Source organism: Halichoerus grypus, chromosome 4 (assembly GCF_964656455.1).
Source record: "Halichoerus grypus chromosome 4, mHalGry1.hap1.1, whole genome shotgun sequence".
NCBI lineage: Eukaryota > Metazoa > Chordata > Mammalia > Carnivora > Phocidae > Halichoerus > Halichoerus grypus.
This window is the reverse complement of record NC_135715.1, coordinates 159,645,226-159,668,686: the sequence shown is the minus strand read 5'-3', so window position 1 is coordinate 159,668,686 and position 23,461 is coordinate 159,645,226. Positions and strand designations below refer to the sequence as shown.

Below are 23,461 nucleotides of genomic sequence, written 5' to 3'. Positions count from 1 at the left end.
GGACTGTTTCCTAGGGAAGTTGGCTGTAAGGACTATATGTGTTGGAATGTCGCTTAGATCATGTGGATTTCTATCTTTACTATTTTTCATCACTGTCCCCTACTAACTACTTAAGTTACAACATTGGGTCATTTCCCCTTGTAAAACTTCTCTAGTTGTTTTCCATGAGTTAAAAATGGCGGGGTCTTCATGGCAAGACACGGCACCGTATTTTGGTCCATTCACTGGCACACATTTGTAGTCTAGAATGCAATGGGTAAGTGTGGGGGGGGGGATGCCAGCAATCCCTCTTATGAGGCCTTTATGGCAGGGTGGTGATCAATAGTGATTTTGTTCAAGGGAGGCCTCTGGTTGCTTTGAGAGCAGGAACCTCTAATATATCCTGTGTGGGAGTCAGGGAGGATTTTTGGTAATGCACCTTCTTTACTTTTCTAGGAACATGGGATCTTCTTCAGTCCCCAAGGGTTCTCCCTTGGGATGCCTTTTAACCCACTGGAATCAAGTTGGATTGCAAGATCTAAGAAAGAAAAAACTGATCATCTTCTGCAACATCATATGGCTTCAGTACTCCTTCAGAGATGAGGAAAAATGGCCCATTAATGGGACATTAAGCTTCAATATGATCTATCAGTTAGATCTCTTCTGCAAGAAACAGGGCAAATGGACTGAGAGGTACCCTATATTCAGGCCTTCATGGCCCTAAATCAGGATCCTGACCTAAGGGCTTCTTTCAGAATGTGTTTAACCACCAACCAGGTTAATAAACCCCCTCGACATATCGGATGATGATCATCTCAATAGGCCCATTCTTCCTAACAAACCTGCGGTATTGGAGAAATCACTGGCTAGTCCAAACAAAGACGACATTGGCTCTGTTACTATCCTTCCTCCTTATAAACCCCAAGACCCCACTCCTCCCAGCCCAGCTGGACATACCAGGAGCAGAACTCCCTATCTTCCAGGAGTTCCACCTAAATCTGGAATGCATCCTCTTAAGGAAGTTGCTAATAGAGAAATGGACACAATTAGAGTCCACGTCCCATTCCCCATGGCAGACCTGGCTCAGATAAAACAATTAGGATGATATTCTGAAAACCCTTCTCAGTTTATTGAGGGCAACAATTCTCTATTATTATATTTGACCTGGCAGGATGGATACATCATATTAACACGTTGCACTCCTAAGGAAGAGAACTGTATGTGGGCTGGAGAGTTTGCTGATGAACTGGCAACAAGAGATAGGGAATATTATCTGACTGGGGGGGGTGGGGGGTTGGGGCTGTTGTCCCAAATACCGAGCCACACTGGAATTAGATAGACTGGGAAGGAGAGAGGAGACCATATGATCATTTGATTAATAGAAGGAATGAAAAAAGGATTCTCTAAGCCATCCATAAATACACAAACCTGGACCCAACGTCACCTGAGGGAACAACTGTATTAAACATGCATTTTATAAGTCAGTCAGTACCTGACACCTGCCGAAAACTGACTAGAATGGCTTTAGGCCCTCAAACTCCCACCCAGCGCCTACTAGAGGTAGCTACTGGAGTCTTTGTTAATAGAGATGTGGCCTTAAAGCAAGAAAAGGACCAGAGAGCTAAATTGCAGGGTAAGATACAGGCTCAAATATTGGCTGGTGCTATTGCGGAACCCCCACAACACCAGACTAACCAGGGGCCAAAGGAAAACCCGATATCAGACACAGGACCAGGTAGGACCCCGTGCTATGGATGTGATCAGACCGGACATTGGAGCAAAGAATGTCTAAACAAGCTCCTCCCCCAGGGCCATGTCCTGTCTGTAAAAAAAAGGGCAGGGGGATTGGAAGAGAGACCGTCTCCAGAGAGAGAGAGGAAGACAGGAACTCACTTCCCCGCCCGAGAGCAGGAATCAGAGGATCTCCCGTGACAGGACCCTGAGGCTGGTCCGGCTCCCTGTGACATCAAGATGACCCAGCCCCGGGTTATCCTGGATGTGGAAGGTAAGTCTGTCAATTTTCGTATCCCTACAGGAGCCACTTACTCTGTTTTTATTCAGCACTCTGGCCCAACTTGTCTTTCTAGCCATAAAATTGTTAGCATAGAAGGGAACCTAAAACATGCCTCCAGGCAATGCCTTTAACCTGTGAATACAAAAGTCAGTTGGTTACTCATGTTTTTTCTGGTCCTTCTGTCTGGTCCCACTCCATTCCTTGGACAAGATGTAATGTATAAACTGGGAAGCATGTTTGCTCTTACTAAAGAGGAGGGTGGCTTGTTTTCTTTAACACCTGGAGAACTAACACCTTACCCTGATATCCGTCCTCATATCCCTGATATCCTGATATCCTGATATCCCTCCTAATATCTGGAAGAAAGTAAACGCACAGGTCTGGGATGGTGATGTCCCAGGACTGGCTCGTAAAGCCCAGCCAGTGAAAGTGACCTTGAAGGGCCCAGCCATTAGACTTCAGAAAAACCAATATCCCTTAAAACCTGTGGCAAAAGCTGGGTTACAACCACTTATTGATAAGTTTCTCAAACATGGTATTTTAAAGCCTTGTCAATCTCCTTATAACACTCCAATTTTACCAGTAAACAAGCCAAACGGGGAATATCAGATGGTAAAGATTTAAGAGCTATTACTCATCCCATAGTGCCAAATCCATACACTATTCTCACACAGGCCCCTGGTGATACCAGCTGTTTTTCAGTACTTGATTTAAAAGACACCTTCTTGAGGAGGTGTGCCAAGGAGCTGGCTGAGGATCCACGCTCTCTGCTCCAGCAGTTTAATTTTCCAGTCTAAAAAAAAAAGACACCTTCTTTTGCATCCCTCTATGTGAGGAAACACAGCCACTATTTGCCTTTGAATGAGCCTCAACTTCAAGCTCACAGGCTGCTCAATGAACTTGGACAGTCTTGCCACAGGGGTTTAGAGACAGTCCTCACTTGCTCCGGGCTGCCCTTAGTAAAGACCTCCGTGATCTCTCCATGCCTCAAGAGACTATAATCCAATATGTGGATGACATTTTAATCTGTAGTTCCACAAAAGAAATGTCTGTTAGTAATTCTATAACTTTACTTAACTTCTTGGCAGAGGGTATTGTGTCTCCCCTAAAAAGGTGCAAATATCTAAACAGAAAGTATAATATTTGGGATATGAGCTAACACCAGGTCATCGTACCCTGTCTACTGACAGAAAAAAAAGGCTTGGACAGCCACCTACAAAAAAAACAACTCTGTACTTTCCTAGGTATGGCAGGTTTTTGCCACCTGTGGACTCCTAGATTTGGGCTCTTAGCCAAACCATTGTATGATTCAATTAAAGGCCCTGATGAGGAACTTCACTCAGGACTAAAGCCCAGCAGACAAGTCCTTCAAACATTAAAAAGTAAGCTTTTGTCAGTGCCAGGTTTGGCTTTACCAAATTCAGAAAAACATTTCACTTCATATGTTGCAAAAAACAGGGACAAGCTTTGGGAGTTCTTACCCAGAAGTGAGGAAATGAAACCAGACCAAAGTCACTTGATAATGTAACATAAGTCTGGCTTGTCTTCAAGCGGTGGCTGCAACAGCCCTCGTGGTGGAAGAAGCCTCACAACTCACTCTGGGACAGGCCTTGACAGCGATGACCCCACATTAGGTCCAAAGAGCCCAAGGGCCACCGACAGATGTTGGGAGGCCCACTTACCAGATACCAGCCTATACTTTTAGACAGACCTGAAATAATAGCTCCAACCTGTCAAACTTGAACCCCAGCTACCCCTATGCCTGGACCTAAGCATCGTACTTCTATGTTAGAACATGACTGCTCAGAAATTATCGATCTTGTTCGTTCTAGTGGACCAGATTTAAAAGATTCCCCTTTTGAAAATGCAGAGGAGAGTTGGTTTGCTGATGGCAGTACTTTCCTGGATAAGGGAGAAAGAAAAGCTGGATGTGCTATAGTTAGCTTAATTAAGACCATTGAGGCAAAAGCCCTTCCAACAAATGCTTCTGCTCAAAAGGCTGAATTAATGGCACTTACCTGTGCTCTTCAACTGTAAAAGGCCTAAAAATTAATATTTATACTGACTCCAAATATGCTTTCTTGGTGCTACCTGCCCAATTTGGAAGGAAAGGGGATTATTATCAGGTCATAACTCCCCAAATATGGGCCTGGAATGAGGCTGTACACCTACCTAAGGAGGTTGCTATAATTCACCTCAGAGGACACCAAAAGGATATGACTTCAGAATCTAAAGGAAATAATTTGGCAGACCATGTAGCCAAGCAAGCAGCACAAAATAAACAAATATGAAGTCTTATACCAGTCTTAACTCCAATAAAGCCCATAACTCCTGTTTATTGAGACCAAGAAATTCACATAGCCCGGAATGAGGATATTCAAAAAATATGCAGGACTGGCTTGTTAATGATGAGGGGAAAATCTTTATACCCAAAAATAACCAATGGAAGGTAATACAGGGTTTTCACCAGGTGACTCATTTGGGCAAAAGTGCTTTAGGACATTTAATTTAAAATATATTTCCTGGAATGAACTTAACAGCTACAATGAAACAGGTTTGCCCATCCTGTATTGTTGGTGCACAAGTAAATCTGGAAGGTGCAGTTCCCCCCCCACACACACTTTTAAAACCAGTCCAAAGGCATGGAACATATCCAGGAGAGGACTGGCAGCTTGATTGCACACAAATGCTTCCTTGCAAAGGCTATAAATTCCTACTAGTGTTTGTTGATACATTCACTGGATGGGTCGAGGCCTTTTTCTATAAAACTGAAAGGCCCATGGAAGTAACCAAAGTTTTGTTGTGAGAAATTATTCCTAGATTTGGCCTTCCACGATCCCTTCAGAGTGATAATCGCCCTTCTTTCCCTGCACAAATAACCCAACAAATAGCACAAACTTTAAAAATTAAGTATCTTCTGCATTCAGCCTGGCACCCACAATCCTCTGGAAACGTGGAAAAAGTAATCATACTTTAAAGTGGCACCGAACTAAACTTAGTTTAGAGCGCCAGGAACGTTGGGTTACTCTCTTACCAATAGGACTTCTCAGAATGAGAACTGCTCCCAACCTATAGGATTTAGCTCTTTTATTATATGGAAAGCCATTTCTTACAGTGGACCTGTTATTAGATGAAGATTATAATGCTCTATTAAATTATTCACTCAAGGCTGGTTTAATTTGTAAGTTACTTAATGAATATACTGATCACATGCTCCTCAAACCTGATTTAACTGAAAGTCTACCCCATGTAAGTCGTGGAGACATGGTTTATTTAAAATATTGGAAGTCATATACAGTGGGGGACTTAAATCCAAAATGGAAAGGTCCATATCAGGTCATATTATGTACTCCCACTGCAGTACAATTAGAAGGACACTCTTCTTGGGCTCACATATCTAGAATAAAATCTGTACCTCCTTCATAGGAAACCCATTAGCAAATTAATGTGCCTTCTTACTCCTGTAAACCTGTAGAAGATCTCAAACTCCTATTCAAATGACGATGGAGGTTGTATGTTCACCTATCTTTAAAAAAAAAACAAAGATTTTATTATTAATCAGAGAGAGAGAGAGAGAGCACAAGCAGGGGGAGAAGCAGAGGGAGAGGGAGAAGCAGGCTTCCTGCTGATCAGGGAGCCCGATGTGGGACTTGACCCAGGACCCTGGGATCATGACCTGAGCTGAAGGCAGATGCTTAACTGACTGAGCCACCCAGGCGTCCCTCTGTTCACCCATCTTAACAGACGATTCCTTTCTACAATGGGCACAGCATTATGCTGAGCTACAAAATCAAACAGCTTGTTGGATATGTGGGGTTTTGTCCATGTCAAATACATCTGGGTTTCCCTCGTGGGTTTTTCCTTTACAAGGCACGGGTTGGCACTCTCTATATACTTACACTTCAGAAATAATATATGATATCCTGTTTTGTGATAAATCTATCACTAATCAGAATGTTTCTTCTTGGCCCATGATCAATATGACATGGAATTTACCAGGACATAACCAGACTTTTTCATACTCTCAAACTATTAAAATATTAACTGACTTTACAAGCCCACAAACTGATCCCCACCAATGAGCGCCTAAGTTACAAAACTCTACTTATGCTATACTGAGGATGTTATATATCAAATTTGGGATACATACTTATGGCTCACACCAACCATTAGACAGCTCAGTCAAAAGGCAATTTTATGCTGGGAGCAAAAAAAATCATACAGATGATACCTGGGCGAATAGCACATGCCATTTAGGATGGCTATCACTAGAAACATGTTCTCAAACCATTGTACTCCACGCTACCAACTGGTTTGCTGCTGATTAGATAAGGTGACCTGGAATCAGATGGTTAGTCCCAAACAGAACCCACTGGTTATGTGGAACTAACATATGGCCCTGGCTTCCTCTAGGGTGGATAGGTTGTTGCACCTTAGGTTTTGCCTGGATTCATGGGTGCGTTACCAAAACCATCACTACCCCAGCTTATCTTCCCAATTTAAGACAGAGGTGGACATGATCTGGTTTTCATTGGTATGACCATCTGGCATCCATTTTTATTCCATCTGTAGGGCTGGAAAGCGTAATTTGGCATATGGAGGCTCTTAATAAATACACCATAAAAGCACTCAATGATTCACAAAATAGCATCTCCTTACTTAATAATGAGGTCACACAAATGCTCAAAGCAGTTCTACAAAATAGAATGGCTTTAGACATCCTAACAGCAGCACAAGGAGGTACATGTGCCATTATTAAAACAGAATGCTGTGTATACATCCCAGATTGTCATTAAAATGTCACAGGACTACTAGAAGATATGAGTATTTAAATTGAGGCTCTATAAGAATCCTTCCCTCTTTCAATGATTAGGTTAAGTTCCTGGTTTGGAGGGGGATTATGGTCAACTATTAAGGGTCTCTTTGTTGGACTTCTCATTCTTATAGCCATTTTAATTCTAACACGTTGTCTTCTTCAGTGTTTTTTCGCTTGGTGCCGAGACTCCATCACTACAGTAACTGCACGTCAACAGATGATCCTTTTTACTCAGGGAGATTCATATATGCTGTCTACCTTGGATTCGACTGCCTCTACCTTTCATAACTCCTACATCCTCAACTGACCCATGCTGACTTATAGGTAGGGACATCTCTATGCCCCTATTCAGCAGGAAGAAGTTACAAAAGGTAAGACCTTTTACCCTAAACAACCTTAAAGATTGAAGGGTCAAAACTGTTCAGGGGGAAAAATGGTGAGGAAGACAAAGAGAAATGTAGCTTAAATGAAATCTTACAGCTTGCAGCACACTGATACCTGAAACACTCAGAACCTGACATTCCTCAAGGAATCATGGCCGCCTTAATGCCTCAATGTTTATGTTTTATTAAAGACTAAAAGCTACCTTATCTTGACAGTAGCTAAATCTTCAAGGTTCTGTAAGACCTTGCTTTCAGCATATAGAAATTCCTTAAAAACTTAATGTTATCTCTCCCTCCCCTCCTTCCACAAACTTAAAAGTATATAGTCAGTCACACCTCACACTCGCAGGTGCAGCTCTCTCTGCCCGTGGGTCTTTGTCCTTGTGATATAATAAAATCACCTTTTTGTACTAAAAACATCTCAAGAATTCTTTCCTGGTCATTGGCTACTGGACCCAAACTTCAAATCACATCATGCCTATCGCTCCAAAGCCTTGATTAAATTTCAGCTCAACTTTGGGGTTGGGGGAGGTGATGAGAAGACTTCATGGGTGATGCCGTACACTTGACATTGCAGCACATCAGGAGGCTTATGATGTCTGGTTGTCTCATTCTTAATGATGCTAAGATTGATCAGTGGCTTCAATGGGTTATCTCTTCATAATGAATTTCTCCATCAACATCTCAGCTCATGGTTTCACCATACATTGCTGACCACTGTCTGAAGCAGTTATTTTATTAGGAGGTTGCAAAATGGTAATTTTCCTAACTCTAACATTCCTTCAGCATTCTTCAGTTGAGATTCTTTTGAACAGAACTATCACTATTCATTAGAGCTATTGACTATGCACAAATAGAATTAATATCAGAAAGGCAAAATACATCTTTATTATTTCCTCTTACAAATTTTCAGAGCATCCAATGTTTTTCTTTGTTTCTCTTTTTTTTCATCATTATGAATTTGTGACTTTTTGTATAACATGTTTTAATGTTACAATCTTTCATACCAATGTTGAGTCTGTCCCATCTTAGGCCAATGGAGGCACCTTCAAATTGGAACTTGTGTCCTTTTAGTTTTTATTTATTTATTTATTTATTTATTTATTTATTTATTTATTTGAGAGAGAATGAGAGAGAGCACATGAGAGGGGGGAGGGTCAGAGGAAGAAGCAGACTCCCTGCCGAGCAGGGAGCCCGATGCGGGACTCGATCCAGGGACTCCAGGATCATGACCTGAGCCGAAGGCAGTCGCTTAACCAACTGAGCCACCCAGGCGCCCACTTGTGTCCTTTTGATATGGTCACATTCATTTTTTTTTTTTTTCAAGATTTTATTTATTTAACAGAGAGAGTTAGTGAGAGCAGGAACACAAGCAGGGGGAGTGGGAGAGGGAGAAGCAGGCTCCCCGCTGAGCAGGGAGCCCGATGTGGGGCTCAATCCCAGGACCCTGGGATCATGACCTGAGCCGAGGGCAGCTGCTTAACGACTGAGCCACCCAGGTGCCCCTGGTCACATTCATTTTTAATAATGTCCTTGTTTTCTGGTACAAGACATCCCAGGCTCACCTTGGTTATATACTGTCCCAAACTTGGAATCAGCCATTTCTCCAAAGAGCCCTGGTCTCTGTGATGGGAAATAGTATTTAGAAACCACAATCTAGATGCTAGAAGTACTCATTGCTAGTCAGTCATCATTGTTTCTAAACATTTTTAGTGGACAGAGCTAGAAAATACATAACTTTTTTAAAAGTGCAAAAAGCATGAGTTCACACTAATATTTCTTTTTTTTTTTTTTTTTTTTTTTTTTTTTTTTTTTTTTTAAAGATTTTATTTATTTATTTGAGAGAGAGAACACCTGAGAGGGGATAGGGTCAGAGGACGAAGCAGACTCCCTGCCGAGCAGGAAGCCCGATGCGGGACTCGATCCAGGGACTCCAGGATCATGACCTGAGCCGAAGGCAGTCGCTTAACCAACTGAGCCACCCAGGCGCCCCACACTAATATTTCTAATTAAAATTTAAGATTGCAGAGTTTGATTCTGCAACCAAAGATTCTGAAGTTTCTGAAATCTAATTTCTTTAATCTGTCCTTAGATCTATTTCATAATAGCCACATCAATATTATAGCATGAGACTAGTAAATGAAAGTTTAAAATTTTGTTATAGTTCTTTTTACCCTTAGAGTATATCCTGATAAAGATACAAATTCAAAATACCTTTTGTAAGATTGGGTATCTCTGTCACCAACTTGATAGTTATTTTCATTCATTTCAGTTGGTTTTCAAGTTAGCTGTCCTCTAGTGATGTTACTTAGGTTGTTCCTTTTTTCCATTTTTGCTGTTACAAACCATACTATAGTGAAATTTTTAAAAAACATATTTATTTTAGAGAGAGAGAGAAAAGGTGGGAGGAGGGGCAGAGGGAGTGGGAGAGAGAATCCCAAGCAGACTTCCCGCTGAGCACGGACCCTGACATGGGGCTTGATCTCATGACCCTGAGATCATGACCTGACCCCAAATCAAGGGTCAGACGCTCAACCCACTGAGCCACCCAGGCGCCCCCGAAATTTTTGTATTTTTTCAAGAGAATTTTCACTATAGTTTCCTAAAAGTGAGACTACTGGGTTGTATTATTGTATATGCCTATGTAGTTTTGCTGGATATTGTCAAAATCTTTTCTATAAAGTTTGTATCATTTTGCATTCCCTCCATCAATGTACCACAGGAATCAGCTGGGTAATAAAAAGGAAGAGGCTGGGATTATTAGAACCCAGAACCTTGGCGACTGAGGAGAGGGTCCTGCTCAGCCACTGTTTAATACCTCAGGAGCTAGGAAAGGGCTTCTAGGAGTCAGAACGCAGATCTCAAAGAGGGCTTGTGGCACAGATGGCTGGGACACCTCAGGAGCCTGAAGGAGGCTCCCTGAGGAGCTAGGCCTGAGGCCCGTGAGGGGCACAGCCCAAGCAGTCAGTGCTGGTACCTCCATGGGGGCGTTATGAGGCCGGTTCTAGGAATGCTAAATTGACTGGTGACAAACCAACTGCTGCCCCCGAGGAAATCACCATTGCTGAGGGGATGTTGACAGGGAACACAAGCAAAAAAGGAACAAGTTTTTTGTCCCTCTTTCTGATTTTGTCTCTATCACCCCTTGCTGACAGACGCTTAAAAAGTCAGCTAGCAAAGAAAAAAAAAAAAGTGATTTGTAGAGTTCCAGAATCACATAGCAAATTGTAGAGAGGTGGGCTTGGAGGTGAGAGACAATGGCTGGCACATACTAAAAAGTGGAATTTATTCCATGAAAGTAAGAATGTTTCAGTATCAACAAATCAGTGAATATAGTTTGTTATATGAACATACCTAAGGAGAATAATCATATCCCTTTGTGCTGACTATTAAGCTATTATGTTTCAGCTTCAAATCCACATGTCTCACTCCACTTGTTAAGGCCAGGCCTTTACAAAACCCCATTTTTCCCTTTGCCAGGCTCCCTTTCAGTCTCTGGCAATAGAAGGAGATAGAAGCAAACTGCAAGTATGGAGGAGGAAAAAGAAATTTGCTCCTTCCTGTTTGGTACTTGTTCCTGTCAGCATCATCACAGAAATGGCTCACCCTGGCAGGAACAACGGACTTCAGAAGCAACAGAGGGTTCCAGTCTGCAGCTTTTCCACACTATCAGACCAGTCTTGTCCTAGCCCGTCAGGGAAACAGCACTAACCTGTTGCACACCTTCCCTAGAGTCCTGGAACTCTTCCTCCAAGCCTTTAGGTTTCAATAATTCCATTCTTTTTTCTTTGCATCCCCAGCCCCAGAGTACTTCCCCTAGTCACCTCCTCTATGACACTCCAGTGGTCCCCTGTTTAGTTCTGTACTATATGGCTAACAATTTATAAAATAATTGTGGTTTCTATCTCTTGGCTGCACCCTAACTCATACAGTCTCTATCAATGTCAAAAGTCACTTGACAAAAATTCAACACTCATTCATGATTTTTTAAAGAAGCACTCAATAAAATAATTGATAGACAATACTTTAATGTGATTATAAATTATACATAACCAGCTCAAAACCCAGCATCTTACTTATTAGGGTAAAACCAAAGGCATTCCCATGAAAATCAGGAACAATACAAGGATACCTATTCTTCTCACTACAATTTAACATTTTACTTAAGGTAGCAGCCATACAATTAATTAGACAAAAGAAAGCAATGAGATGCATAAGATTTGGAAGCGGGAAAAAAAAAGAGGTAAAGTTAACTTAGTTTTCAGGACATATGTCTGGAAAATACTACAAACAATGAATGTTCAGTAATTAACATACAGAAATCAATAATGAACATATATATGCAAATAATTAGAAGAGAGAATCAAAGGGAAGATCCCATTTTTATTACCAAGAAAAAAAAAAATTCCTAGGCATTAATTTATTAAGAAATATGTAAAAGCTCTAGGAGAGGGAAACTTTGATACTCCCCCTAAAGTCTAGAGTATGGTAGTGGGGCATAAACAGACACACAGACCAATACAACAGAAAATTGAGAAATAAATTTAAGTGCATGTGGAAATACAACATAAAAAAGGGTAGCATTTCAAATCAGTAATGGAGAACATGGACCTTCTCATTAATGGGGGAGTCATTTGGAAAAAGGTTGAAGTTGCATTCATATCTCATATCATAGAAAAAAATTCCACATGAATAGAAATTTAAATATAAAACAAAATGAAACCATGGGTAAATGTCTTTATAATCTGGAAGTAGGAAAATTCTTTCTTACTGTGACCAAATTCCACCAGCAATAAAAGGTTGATAAATTTGACTACATAAACTGAAAAATAATTTACACGGGAAGGGAAAAAAAGAAAAAACTCATAGAAAGGAGGAAAAATAGAAATAAGCAATAGGGACAAAAATACAATACTGGAGACTGCCTCTAGGAGGTTCATAGTCTCCAAGTAATAGGTGTATAGGAAAGAGAACAAAGATTGTCAGGGTGCCAGGCTCTTAATCTTTGTGTAAACTGTTCCTTTAATAAGGCCTCCATTCAACCCACATTGTTGATATTATGAGTAAGTTCCGTGGGACTCTGTATTCCTACAGCAATTCCTCAGAGTTTGGTCCTAGGACAGTCTGCCCCAGAATGATCTGAAGTGTTTGTTAAAAACACTAGTTCACCCTTTCAGTTGTCAGATATTCTCTAAGTAAGCTTTTCCATCTAGGCAGAATAGAATTTGACTTGTCATTTGAATACAGTAAATTATGTTCGTTGATCTCAGACATCAATAGGATTTATTACTTTCTACTACTAGTATAGTAAGGGTTCTTTAAAATAAAGTTATAAAAACCAAATTTAAAAGAGCCTGAAAGGTTAAGCCCCTCAGCCAAGTCATCAGATTACAGAGAATGGAAATAATACAGAAATTGACATCTAACAGGTAATTCTGAAAGTATAAGAATGAAGGGTGACAGAAAACTGGCCAAGGCAGGAGGCAACTTTTAAAATCTTCTAGGTGATCAAATATATTGGATGGTTTAAAAATAAAACAAGATAGCTTGGTATACAACAAGATAACCAATGCAAAAATATTTATAACACATTTTATTTGGTTAAAAGGTTAACAGCTTTTGCTTAGTTAAAGGCTGTTAGGTTGAAAGAAGTTCACAAAAACAGGAACGTAAGTTATAGGATGACCAAAATGATTTTAGAAGTTTAATATTACAAAATAGCTATTTTATACACATATATGTAAACATAAGAATAAATTAATACTCATGAAAAGGTGGGGGGGAAGCCTTCATCACGCATTTCATCCTTTGGATCCTTGTTATATCCCTGTTTTGACTTGGTATGGTTTGAGAATTCAAAAAAACCAGAATCCATACATTCACCTCATCTTCTCATCTTCCTGCAGAGTAGAAAAAAAAAAAGGGAAGATGAACAATATTAACAACTCAAAGCTGATGCTTTTGCTGTGAAGCATGGAGAAGAAAACTCCTGTATCATATATCTGGAATACTCTATGATAGTAGGAATTATAAAATAAGGTTTAAGAAAAACTGACCAACTTAGATTTCACACATTACATGTTTTACTATGTATTTCTTTTTTATTATGAACTTCAGCATACATAGAAGAATATATGAAAATGTACAACTTAAAAACAATAAATAAATGTTGATGTACCTACCACCCAGGTTAAGAAATAAAATATTACCACACCTCAGAAGCCTCCAGTGCGCCCCTTTCTGATCACACCCCTGTCGTCCCCCAAGAAGTAATCACTATCCTGAACTGTGTTCATCTCTTCCTTGCTTTTCTTCACAGTAAAGGTGTTTTTTTTTCAACACCTTTATTCACTTCCAAGTGTCTCCTTCACTGAAACATTAAACATTCTTATTTTACATTCTGTATCTAATTCTGCTATCAGTTGTTTCTGCTAGTACCTTGTTCCCTTGTGTATGTAGTGTTTACTGTGAGCTAACTGTTCATTTCCCTTGGAATTTTATCTGTAGAAAATTTGCTGAGGACTGAGATGAGGGAGAGCTCCAGAAAATATTTGCATTTCCTTCTAATGGACAACAGGGGGCACTACAAGTCATGGGCTAATACTAAATCCTCAGCTTGAGGTTTTCTGTGACTTCCAGATATTATGAATTCCAGCTGCAATGCATGAGAGTTTGATTTTGGTTATGAATTCTCAGATTTTTTTCCTCCTCAGTTCAGTACCAGAGTTATTTCTTGGGGCTTAAAAAAACTGGTGGGAAGGTTATTTTTAGTTTGCTTCCTACTGAGAAAGTAGCTCAACTTTATTGAAGGTGATCTACTATTGGACTTTTCATTTTAGCTAAACCCTAGGATATGCCTTCTGTCCCCAGCCCCATAAAGCTGTGAATCCAACACTTAGGTTCACCTAGTTTGGTAAATATGTTCGGGCAAAAGCCAGAGTCCACCTACCTCTCTGGGTTCCTGCTCTCATTCAGTCTCTGATGCGAGCTCTCTTTCTTCTTCTCTTCTAGCTAATAGATATGTTCAAGGGGGTTTTTTGTTTGGCTTTTGGTTTTTTTTTTAATATTTTACCCAGTAATTTTATTTTATTTTTAGTTTGATCATGCACCTAGTATATCATGTTGCAAAAAGTGGAGTTGTATTTATTCTTTACATTACACATGTTTTTTAGATGACATACATATACATGGTCCCAAATTACAAAGGTATAAATGGTTAGCTATCGAGTAGGTCTCTTTCCCTCCTCTGTACCCCTCTCCAGAGCCAATGATACCACTGCCTTGGGTAATTAGATAGAATTTAATTAATTCTTTAGAAGAGCTACCTATTCTAAATACAGCAAAATGCTGTAATGAAATAGTATTCTATTTTAGTTTAGATCTGTATGCCTATTGGGCATACAGATTATTTGGTAAATGGTTTAGTTGGTCAATTTTTTAAAAGCAAATATCACAATGAACATTAGTATAAATACTAAGAATGATGACAAACCAGCTGCCTTTTTTTTTTCTTTTTGGATGGCATCCAGCAGATATATCACAGCTTCTGATAGGCCCCCAGTGAGAAGAGATCCTGAATGAAACTGCTTGCAAAGTATTACAGAATGATCATTTTAGGCACTGAGGATAGGGGTGGCAGAAGTTAACAAGAAGGTAATACAAATATATTTTTTAAAGTCTTTATCTTTTAAGTCCCAAAGCACTGAATATGACAAAGGGGGACATTTTCAATAATAAAAGTCCTAATCTACAATGTAGATTAATCATGAATATTACTCTATGAGTATATAGTAATTATGATATTTATGTACCAAATAGCAGAGCAACTACCTTTATGAAGCAAAAACTACAGGAGATGCATGGAGACAGATAGGAACACAATAATAAGAGATTTTAATATACAACACTCTCAGTGCAAGATAGATGAAGTGGGCAAAAAAATAAGGAGAGAGAAGATCTAAAGGATATAGGGGTAAATCTTATGAATATATATCAAACTCTATACTCTGATAAAAGAGGGTACATATTCTTCTCAAGTACTCACAGCATAGTTACAAAAGCAAATCCAACAGCACATTATGAAAAACATATACCATGACCAAGTGAGATTTATTCCAGGAATGCAAGTTCAGTTCAATATTAGAAAACCTATTGGGCGCCTGGGTGGCTCAGTTGGTTAAGCGACTGCCTTCGGCTCAGGTCATGGTCCTGGAGTCCCGGGATCGAGTCCCACATCAGGCTCCCTGCTCGGCGGGGAGTCTGCTTCTCCCTCTGACCCTCCTCCCTCTCATGCTCTCTGTCTCTCGTTCTCTCTCTCTCAAATAAATAAATAAAATCTTTAAAAAAAAAAAAAAAATTAGAAAACCTATTATCATACACCATGTTAATAAATCTAAGGAAATAAAGCGTATAAATTTTTCATGGATACTGAAAAAGTCCTTGACATGATGCAACACTCATCCATGATTAAAACACTCAATAGACATTGGGGGACATTTTCTTAATATTATAAATGGTATATATTTACTTTAATACTAAAGTCATTATCTTGTTTAATGGGGAGACAACAGAGTGGAAATACCACTCAAGTCAGGAACGAGGCAAGAATGCCCACTATTCCTATTAATATGTGAAACCGTACTTGAGGTATTAGCCAATGCCATAAAACAAGAGAAATCAATCAGAGGCATATGAATGGGTAAAGAAGTAAAACTAACTCTATTTTCAGATGGTATCATGCTATTCCTCCTCCATTAAGTTTTACTTGAGAGAATCAATGAGACAGATAATAAAAGAAATTTAGTTAAGTAGCAAGTTATAAACTTACACAGAATTCAACACCTTTCATACTCACAAATAAATACTGAGCATGATTTACATGTCCAAGTTACATGTGCATTTACAGTCGCAACCAAGAAGACTAAATACCTACAAATCAAATTAACAAGAAATGTGTAAAACCCGTTTGAAGAAAATTTTAAAACACTTCTAAAAGTTACAAAAGAAGACTTGAATAAATACAAAGACATCTCCTGTTCTTACATAGCACAACTCAATACAAAGATGTTAGTTCTCCCTAAATTAAGGTATAAATTGAATGCAATTCCAATAAAAATACCAGCAAGCTAGACCAGTCATTTTGAACTCAAAGCAATTTCGCCTCCTGTGTGACATTTTGCAACATTTAGAGATATTTTTGATTGTTTTAAGTGGATGGGTGCTACTGACATTTACTGGGTGGAGGGCAGGGATACTGCTAAATATCTTACAATGCACAGAACAGCCTGCCACAACAAAGAAATATCTAGCTCAAAATGTCAATAGTGCTGAGTTTGAGAAACCCTGAGCTTGCCAAGTAAATACTAAAGTTCATATGTTAAAAAAAAATAAAAATAATAAAAAAATTAAAAAAGTTCATACGTAAAAACACCTAAGGAAACAATGGAAAAGAAAAACTATGAGAAGGCAGTAGCCTTACCAGACATTAAAACATCATATACAGCCTCTATACTAGACAGGTAGATCACTGCAATAGAATAAAAAGTCCAGCATTAGATGTACCCCCCCAAATACATACAGAAATTTAGAATATGACATGGTTGACATCTCCAATCTTTGGGATAAAGATGCATGTGTAAATAAATGAATGGTGCAAGTACAGATGGGTAGCCTTTGGAAGAAAGACAAAATTAGATCCATATCTTATACCTCACACTAAAAAAAAATTCTAAATGAACTAGGGATTTATGTAAGAAATAAAACTATAAAAATACTAGAAGAAAATATGATGAATTCCTCTTTAACCATGGTATAGGGAAAGACCTTCTAACTATGATTTAAAATTCAAAGAGAATGAAAGATTAAGAAATTTAACTATGTAAAAATAATTAAAAAAACAAAGTCAAAAAAATAATTGATAAACTCAAAAAAATACTGGCTACATATACTACAAGGGCTAATATCCCTAATACATAAAGAAGTCATCAAAAACTAATGATGTAATGTATGGTGATTAACATAACATAATTAAAAAAAAAAGAAAAAAAAAGAATTCTTAATAACTGGGGGACAAAAAGACCAGAAATACAATGAAAAAATAGAAAAAAGATATGAACAGATTAAAAAATGGTATAAATACCCCCAAGCACGAGGAAAGCTTTTAAATTCACTTAATAGAGAAATGCCAAGTAAAACAACACCAATATACCATTTCTCACTTACCAGAGTGGCAAAAATTTTAAAATATGACAACATATTCTTGTTGATTACAATGTGGGTAAAGGGTGCCACACTCTGCTGGTGGGAATGCAAATTTGTACGAGCCTCTGGAGGGAGGTGTGGCAAGACCTAACAGAACTATATATGTCCTTATTTTTCACCCGGGCAATCCCCTTTTAGGAATTTACTCTGAAGATCCATTTCCAACAATATGAAAAGATATATGCACAATTCTACTCAATGTAGTTATTATTTATAATGGCAAAAGATTGGAAACAACCTAAATGTGCATATATAGGAATGTGATTGAATAAAAGGATAGTATATCTATACATAATTATTATCCAGCTGTAAAAAAAAAAGGAGGAGGAAAATCTCTACAAATTGATATTGATTTCCAGAATACACTATTAAACAAAAGTAAACAAAGCCCAACAGAATAGCTATGGTATGCTGCCTTTATGTAAAAGGGGGATATACATATATCTGCTTATTTATGCTAAAGAAATACAGGAAGGATAAGCCAGAAACTAAAGAAACTGGTTACCCCCAGGAGGTAGGTGAAAATAGGATAGAAAGAGGGGGTAATAGGAATGGGGTAGCTGGGATAAAAGTAGTTGCTGTTCTCTGCATATACCATTTTGTACAGCTTTGATTTGTATAATCCAAATGTTTCACATACCCTCAAAGTAAACAACAAAACCTACCAAGATATAGAAGGAGAAAACAATCCAAACAATAACAAATGTACTTAAATGAATTACAAATGAATAACATAACTACTCTGGAAGGGGGTTGGTAAGGAAAGAACTAACCTAAGACAAAAAGAACCATATCTAAATGTTATAATCTAGTTATAGTAAGCATGCTTCTCACAGGGATAGTAGTTAGCAATTCTGAAACTACTTTATGTGTATGCTAGAAATGAACAAACAAATAAATATATTTTAGATAATGAGAGCCAGGCTTCTCACTGATAAAGAAATTATGAATAAGCAAAGTAAAAATGAACTCTGTGGTGTTGAACTGGAATCAGAGGCTATCAATATATAAACTCACGGTTTTTTACTTTACATACAGATAGAGAAATATAAAAGTGTGTGTATGTGTGGATTAGTATGCATACATATGTTTCCTAGCTCTGTCTGCTGAGAGGGCCTAACAGCAATGTGCCCTGTGGTGGCCAGACCCTAAGGAGGATCCCTCCCACCACACTCATGATGATGTTCATGCCCTTGTGTAACTGCCTCTTTAAGGAACTGTGACTTGCAACTAACCAACAGAATATGGCAAAGGCGATGGAATGTCTGACTTCTAAGATTGCATTTCATTTTATGATACTCTATCTGCTAAAGGATTTGCCCTAGAGACTCTGCAGCTAGCTTTGAAATAAGTAGCCATTTTGGGAGGCCCATTTGGCAAGGAGCTGAGAGTGGCCTCGAGGAGTTGAGGACAGCTTCTAGCCAACAGCAAGAAGCTGGGGCCCCTCAGTCCTCTAACTACAAGGAAATAAATCTGCCAACATTCTGCATGACCTTGAGAGCAGATTCACCTACAGTAGGGCCTCTAGATGAGAACCATCTTGGACAACAACTTAATTACAGCTTTGTGAGACACTAAGTAGAACACCTAATTCAGTGCTCTAGTCCAGATTCCTGGCCCACAGAAATGGAGGGATAAGAAATGGATGCTGTTTTAGGCTACTAGGTTTATGGTAACATTGCTGTGCAGCAATAGCTAACTAATACCATACACATAGCAAGAATACCTAGGTTTCTAAACAAAATTCTTCAAAAGTACCTGATTTGGGGGCTGGGGCAGGAAAAACACTAAGATAAGCCTGGAACATCTTGTGTCACAAAGTAAGGAAGTGCTCAAAATATGATGAGGTCTTGCTGAAAGAATACAGAAGGAAGCCACCCTGAAAGAACTCCTAATAGCCACACTGGAATAATGTCAGCAATGCAATAACTATTGATAGTATTAAATTTTCACTTACAGAGTAAGTATCCATAAGTCCATACTGATATAAATCAATCAATCAATCAATAAATAAGGAAAGGAGAGAGGGAGAAAGGACAGCTCTTCCTTACAGAATTCCAGAAGGAAAGAGGGAAACAGAAAACCACTATTAGGCAGAAATATAACTGTTGCAGGCAAGGTCCATCAATGGATGCTAAAATCAGTAGGCAAAAGTGGGAGGAAAAATAGGATGCACAGATTCAAAGCATCTCCCCCAGTGTTCATTAACTATAAAGGAAAAGATAGTGATTTATAGATTTATAGTGAAAAAAACCCAGCAGACACCACCTCAATCAAGTGACCAAAGTTAACATTACCGAGACATACTGACATGATAAACCCCTTAAAATGATGCAATGAGAGAAGGACATACCATTTCTGCAGAATTCTTGCCAAAAATGCTTAACTGCATTGTAATCATGAGAAAACATCAGACAAACCAAACTGAGGGACAGTCTACAAAATAACTGACCAATAGTCTTCAAAAGTGTCAAAGTCATAAAGGAAAGGAAGGAATGAGAAACTGTTATAGGCTGGAGGAGGCTAAGGAGAAACAAGGTGGGATCCTGGATAGGATTCTAAAACAGCAAAGGGTGTTAATGGACATCTATAGTTTGTTAACAGTATTGTACCAATGCTAATTTTCTAATTTTGATCATTGTACTGTGGATAAGGTGTTAAAATTAGGGAAAGCTGGGGAAGGAACCTCTGGGCTATTTTTATAACTCTTTGATAAGTCTAAAATTAGTTTAAAATAAGAAAGTTTAACTTGCAACTCAATTAAAAAAAAAAAAAAAGACAACCCAATTGAAAAAAGGGAAAAAGATCTGAATAGACTTTTTTTTTTAATTTAATTTTTTTTTTTAAGTAGGCTTCCTGCCAGCGTGAAGTCCAATGGAAGACTTGAACTCACAACCCTGAGATCATGACCTGAGCTGAGATCAAGAGAATTATTATATGATCTCACTCATATGTGGAATTTAAGAAACAAAACAGAGGATCATGGGGAAGGGAGGGAAAAATAAAACAAGATGAAATCTGAGAGGGAGACAAACCATAAGAGACTCTTAACCACAGGAAACAAACTGAGGGTTGCTGGAGGGAAGGGGGTAGGAGGATGGTGTAACTGGGTGATGGACATTAAGGAGGGCAAGTGATGTAATGAGCACTGGGTATATAAGAGTGATGAATCACTAAACTCTACCTCTGAAATTAATAATATAGTAAATGTTAATTAAATTTAAATTAAAAAAAATCCAAATAAAAAAAAAATCAAGTGAAGGAAGAAAGAAGAGCAAGGAAATAACTTTGCTATGATTACAACTTCAGATGCACTTCATCTTAAATTATGCTTGATACTCAATCCACAGTACTTGGAATAACTGCGTTTTAAATTTTTCCCTCTGTCAGAAATGATATTAAGGTGTTGTGGCCCTTTTATATAACGCAATAATTTTCAGTAATATGAGTAATTTCACCCTCTAATTTGTGTTCAGTACAGATATTTGAGTATTCATGTTAATTATTATGTTTAATAATATAAAAAGCTAATACATGTGGTAGTTGCTATAGCTCTAGAGAAAAAAAAAAAGAGTGGGACACCTAACCGACTGAGCCACCCAGGTGCCCCTGAATACACTTTTCTTTGACGAAGATACACAAATGGTCAATAAGCACATGAACAGATACTCAACATCATCAGTCATCAGAGAAATACAAATCAAAACCTTTCTATGGCACTACTTTACACCCACTAGACTACGGTTAGAATCATCAAAAAGCCAAGTAAGAAGTGTGTTGGTAAGGAAATGGAGAAATTAGAACCCTCATACATCACTGGTGGTAATGTAAAATGGTGCAGCAGCTTTGGAAAATAGTCTAGCAGTTCCTCAAATGATTAAACAGAGTTACCATATGACTCAGGAATTCTACAAGTAGGCATATACCCAACAGAAAAGAAAACATATATAGACACAAAGACTTGCAAATGATATTTATAGCAGCATTATTCATAATAACCAAAAGATGGAGAAAACCAAATGTCCGTCGACAGACAAATGGATAAACAAAATGTGGTATTATCCATATGATAGACTATTATTCAGTCCTAAAAAGAAATGAAATACTGATACATACGATGAAACGGGATAACCTGGAAACACTATGCTAAGTGCAAGAAGCCACATATTACGTGATACCATTCATATGAAAAATCCAGAATAGGGAAATCTATTGAGATAGGAAGTAGGTGAATGGTTGCCTAGGGCTGGGGGTGAGGGGGGAGGGTGGGGAGGGGGCGGTATGGGAATGATAGATAAAGGGCATGGGGTTTCTTTTTGAGGTGAAGAAATATTCTAAAATTGATTGTGATGATGGTATGTGTATCTGTGAATATACTAAAAACACACTGAATTGTACACTTTAAATGATGATATGTATGGTATGTGAATTATAGCTCGACAAAGTTGTTTTTTAAAAAACTGTTTGATCCTTTATTTCACTTTTGTTTCTCTCTCACCCTCCCTTGTATTGCTACAATGTGTTGGTTATTGGGTTTTTTTTTAAGACTTTATTTTTTTAGAGCAGTTTTAGGTTTACAATAATATAGAGAGGAAGGTAGAGATTTCCCATATGCCCTCTGCCCTTACCTACACATAGCCGTCCCCATTGTCAACATTACTCACAAGCATTGTATATATTTTATTCATGATGAATCTACACTAACACATCATAATCAGTTGAAGCCTATAGTTTATCTTAGGGTTCCCTCTTGGTGTTGTACATTCTAAGGGTTTGGAAAAATGTATAATGACAAATATCTATCATTATAGTATCATACAGAGTATTTTCACTGCCCTAAAAATCTTCTGTGCTCCATCTGTTCACCTGTCTCCCCTGCCCCCTCCCTGACAACCACTGATCTTTTTACTGTCTTCATAGCTTTGCCTCTTCCAGAATGTCATATAGTGGGAATTATACAGTAAGTAGCCTTCTCAGATTGGCTTCTTTCACTTAGTTAAATGCATTTGTGACTCTTCCTTGTCTTTTCATGCCTTGATACCTCATTTCTTTTTAGCACTGAGTAATATTCCACTGTCTAGATATACCACAGTTTATTTCTCCATTCACCTACTGAAGGACATCTTGGTTGCTTCCTAGTTTTGGCGATGTGAATAAAGCTGCCATAAATATCCATGTGCAGATTTTTGTGTAGACATAAGTTTTCAACCCCTTTGGGTAAATACCAAGGAGTGTGATTGCTGGGTCATACAGAAAAGTATACGTTAAGTTTTCTAAGAAACCACCAAGCTGTCTTGCAAAATGGCTGTACCCTTTGGCTTTCCCACCAGCAGTGAACGAGAGCTTTTGCTCCACACCTGTTATTGTTTCAAAATACCTGTCAGAACGATCAACTTGGCCTTTCATTTTATAAAAGAAGTAAATACTGAAACAATGCAAAGGATGAGAAAATTTAAGGATAGTTTTCTCTATCTTTTTGAATATATGATCCCAAATATGATTGGGTTCAGCAAAACAGGCTACTTCATTTATCCTTTTAAAAAAGTGAGATTTTCCATAAAACACATGTAAAAGGCATTTGGATATATTTTGAGATAATTAAAGAAATTTGAATAGGGATTGGCTGTTAGATGACAGTAAAAAATGTTGCTAATTCATATAGATAATTGCTGTGATCACTATTAATCTAGTTTTGTTAAGAAGTTCCCTTTTTTAAGAGAGATACACAGAAGTGTTTTTGGAATTAAATGACCCAATATTAGGGATTTGCTTTAAAAATACTACAACAAAAAAGGATAGATGAAATAAATAAGGCAAAATACTGATAACAATTGAAGCTGGGGGATGGTGGATAAGAAGGTGGAGTACTATTTTCCCTTTGTTGGGGTATGTTTTATATATTTAAAAAAAAAATAGACAAATCTCTCTGTCTGTCTATCTATCTATCTATCTATCTATCTATCTATCTATCTATCTATCTGACAGAGAGACAGACAGACAGAGCACGGT

General features: G+C 38.3%; 2 protein-coding genes across 7 annotated transcripts in view; one reads left to right on the top strand and one right to left on the bottom strand.

The window, feature by feature from the left end:
- Positions 1 to 1,263: 1,263 nt before the first annotated feature.
- KCTD18 (potassium channel tetramerization domain containing 18) overlaps positions 1,264 to 23,461 on the top strand; it is a 99,525-nt gene continuing 77,327 nt past the window's right edge. The window contains exons 1-2 of the mRNA XM_078071168.1: positions 1,264 to 1,984; positions 6,973 to 7,180. The gene's annotated coding sequence lies outside the window, so the exon portion shown is untranslated. The remainder of the gene's footprint in view (positions 1,985 to 6,972; positions 7,181 to 23,461) is intronic.
- Positions 11,201 to 23,461, bottom strand: part of SGO2 (shugoshin 2) — a 67,266-nt gene continuing 55,005 nt past the window's right edge. For 4 of the 6 annotated variants that reach the window (XM_078071164.1, XM_078071165.1, XM_078071163.1 and 1 more), the window contains 2 exons: positions 14,685 to 14,775; positions 11,201 to 13,092 (listed from right to left, as the gene is read on the bottom strand). In XM_078071164.1, the coding sequence (XP_077927290.1) occupies positions 14,730 to 14,775 (46 nt within the window). In that variant the 3' untranslated portion in view covers positions 11,201 to 13,092; positions 14,685 to 14,729. The remainder of the gene's footprint in view (positions 13,093 to 14,684; positions 14,776 to 23,461) is intronic. The other 2 variants (XR_013447318.1, XM_036098501.2) reach the window with 2 other exon arrangements.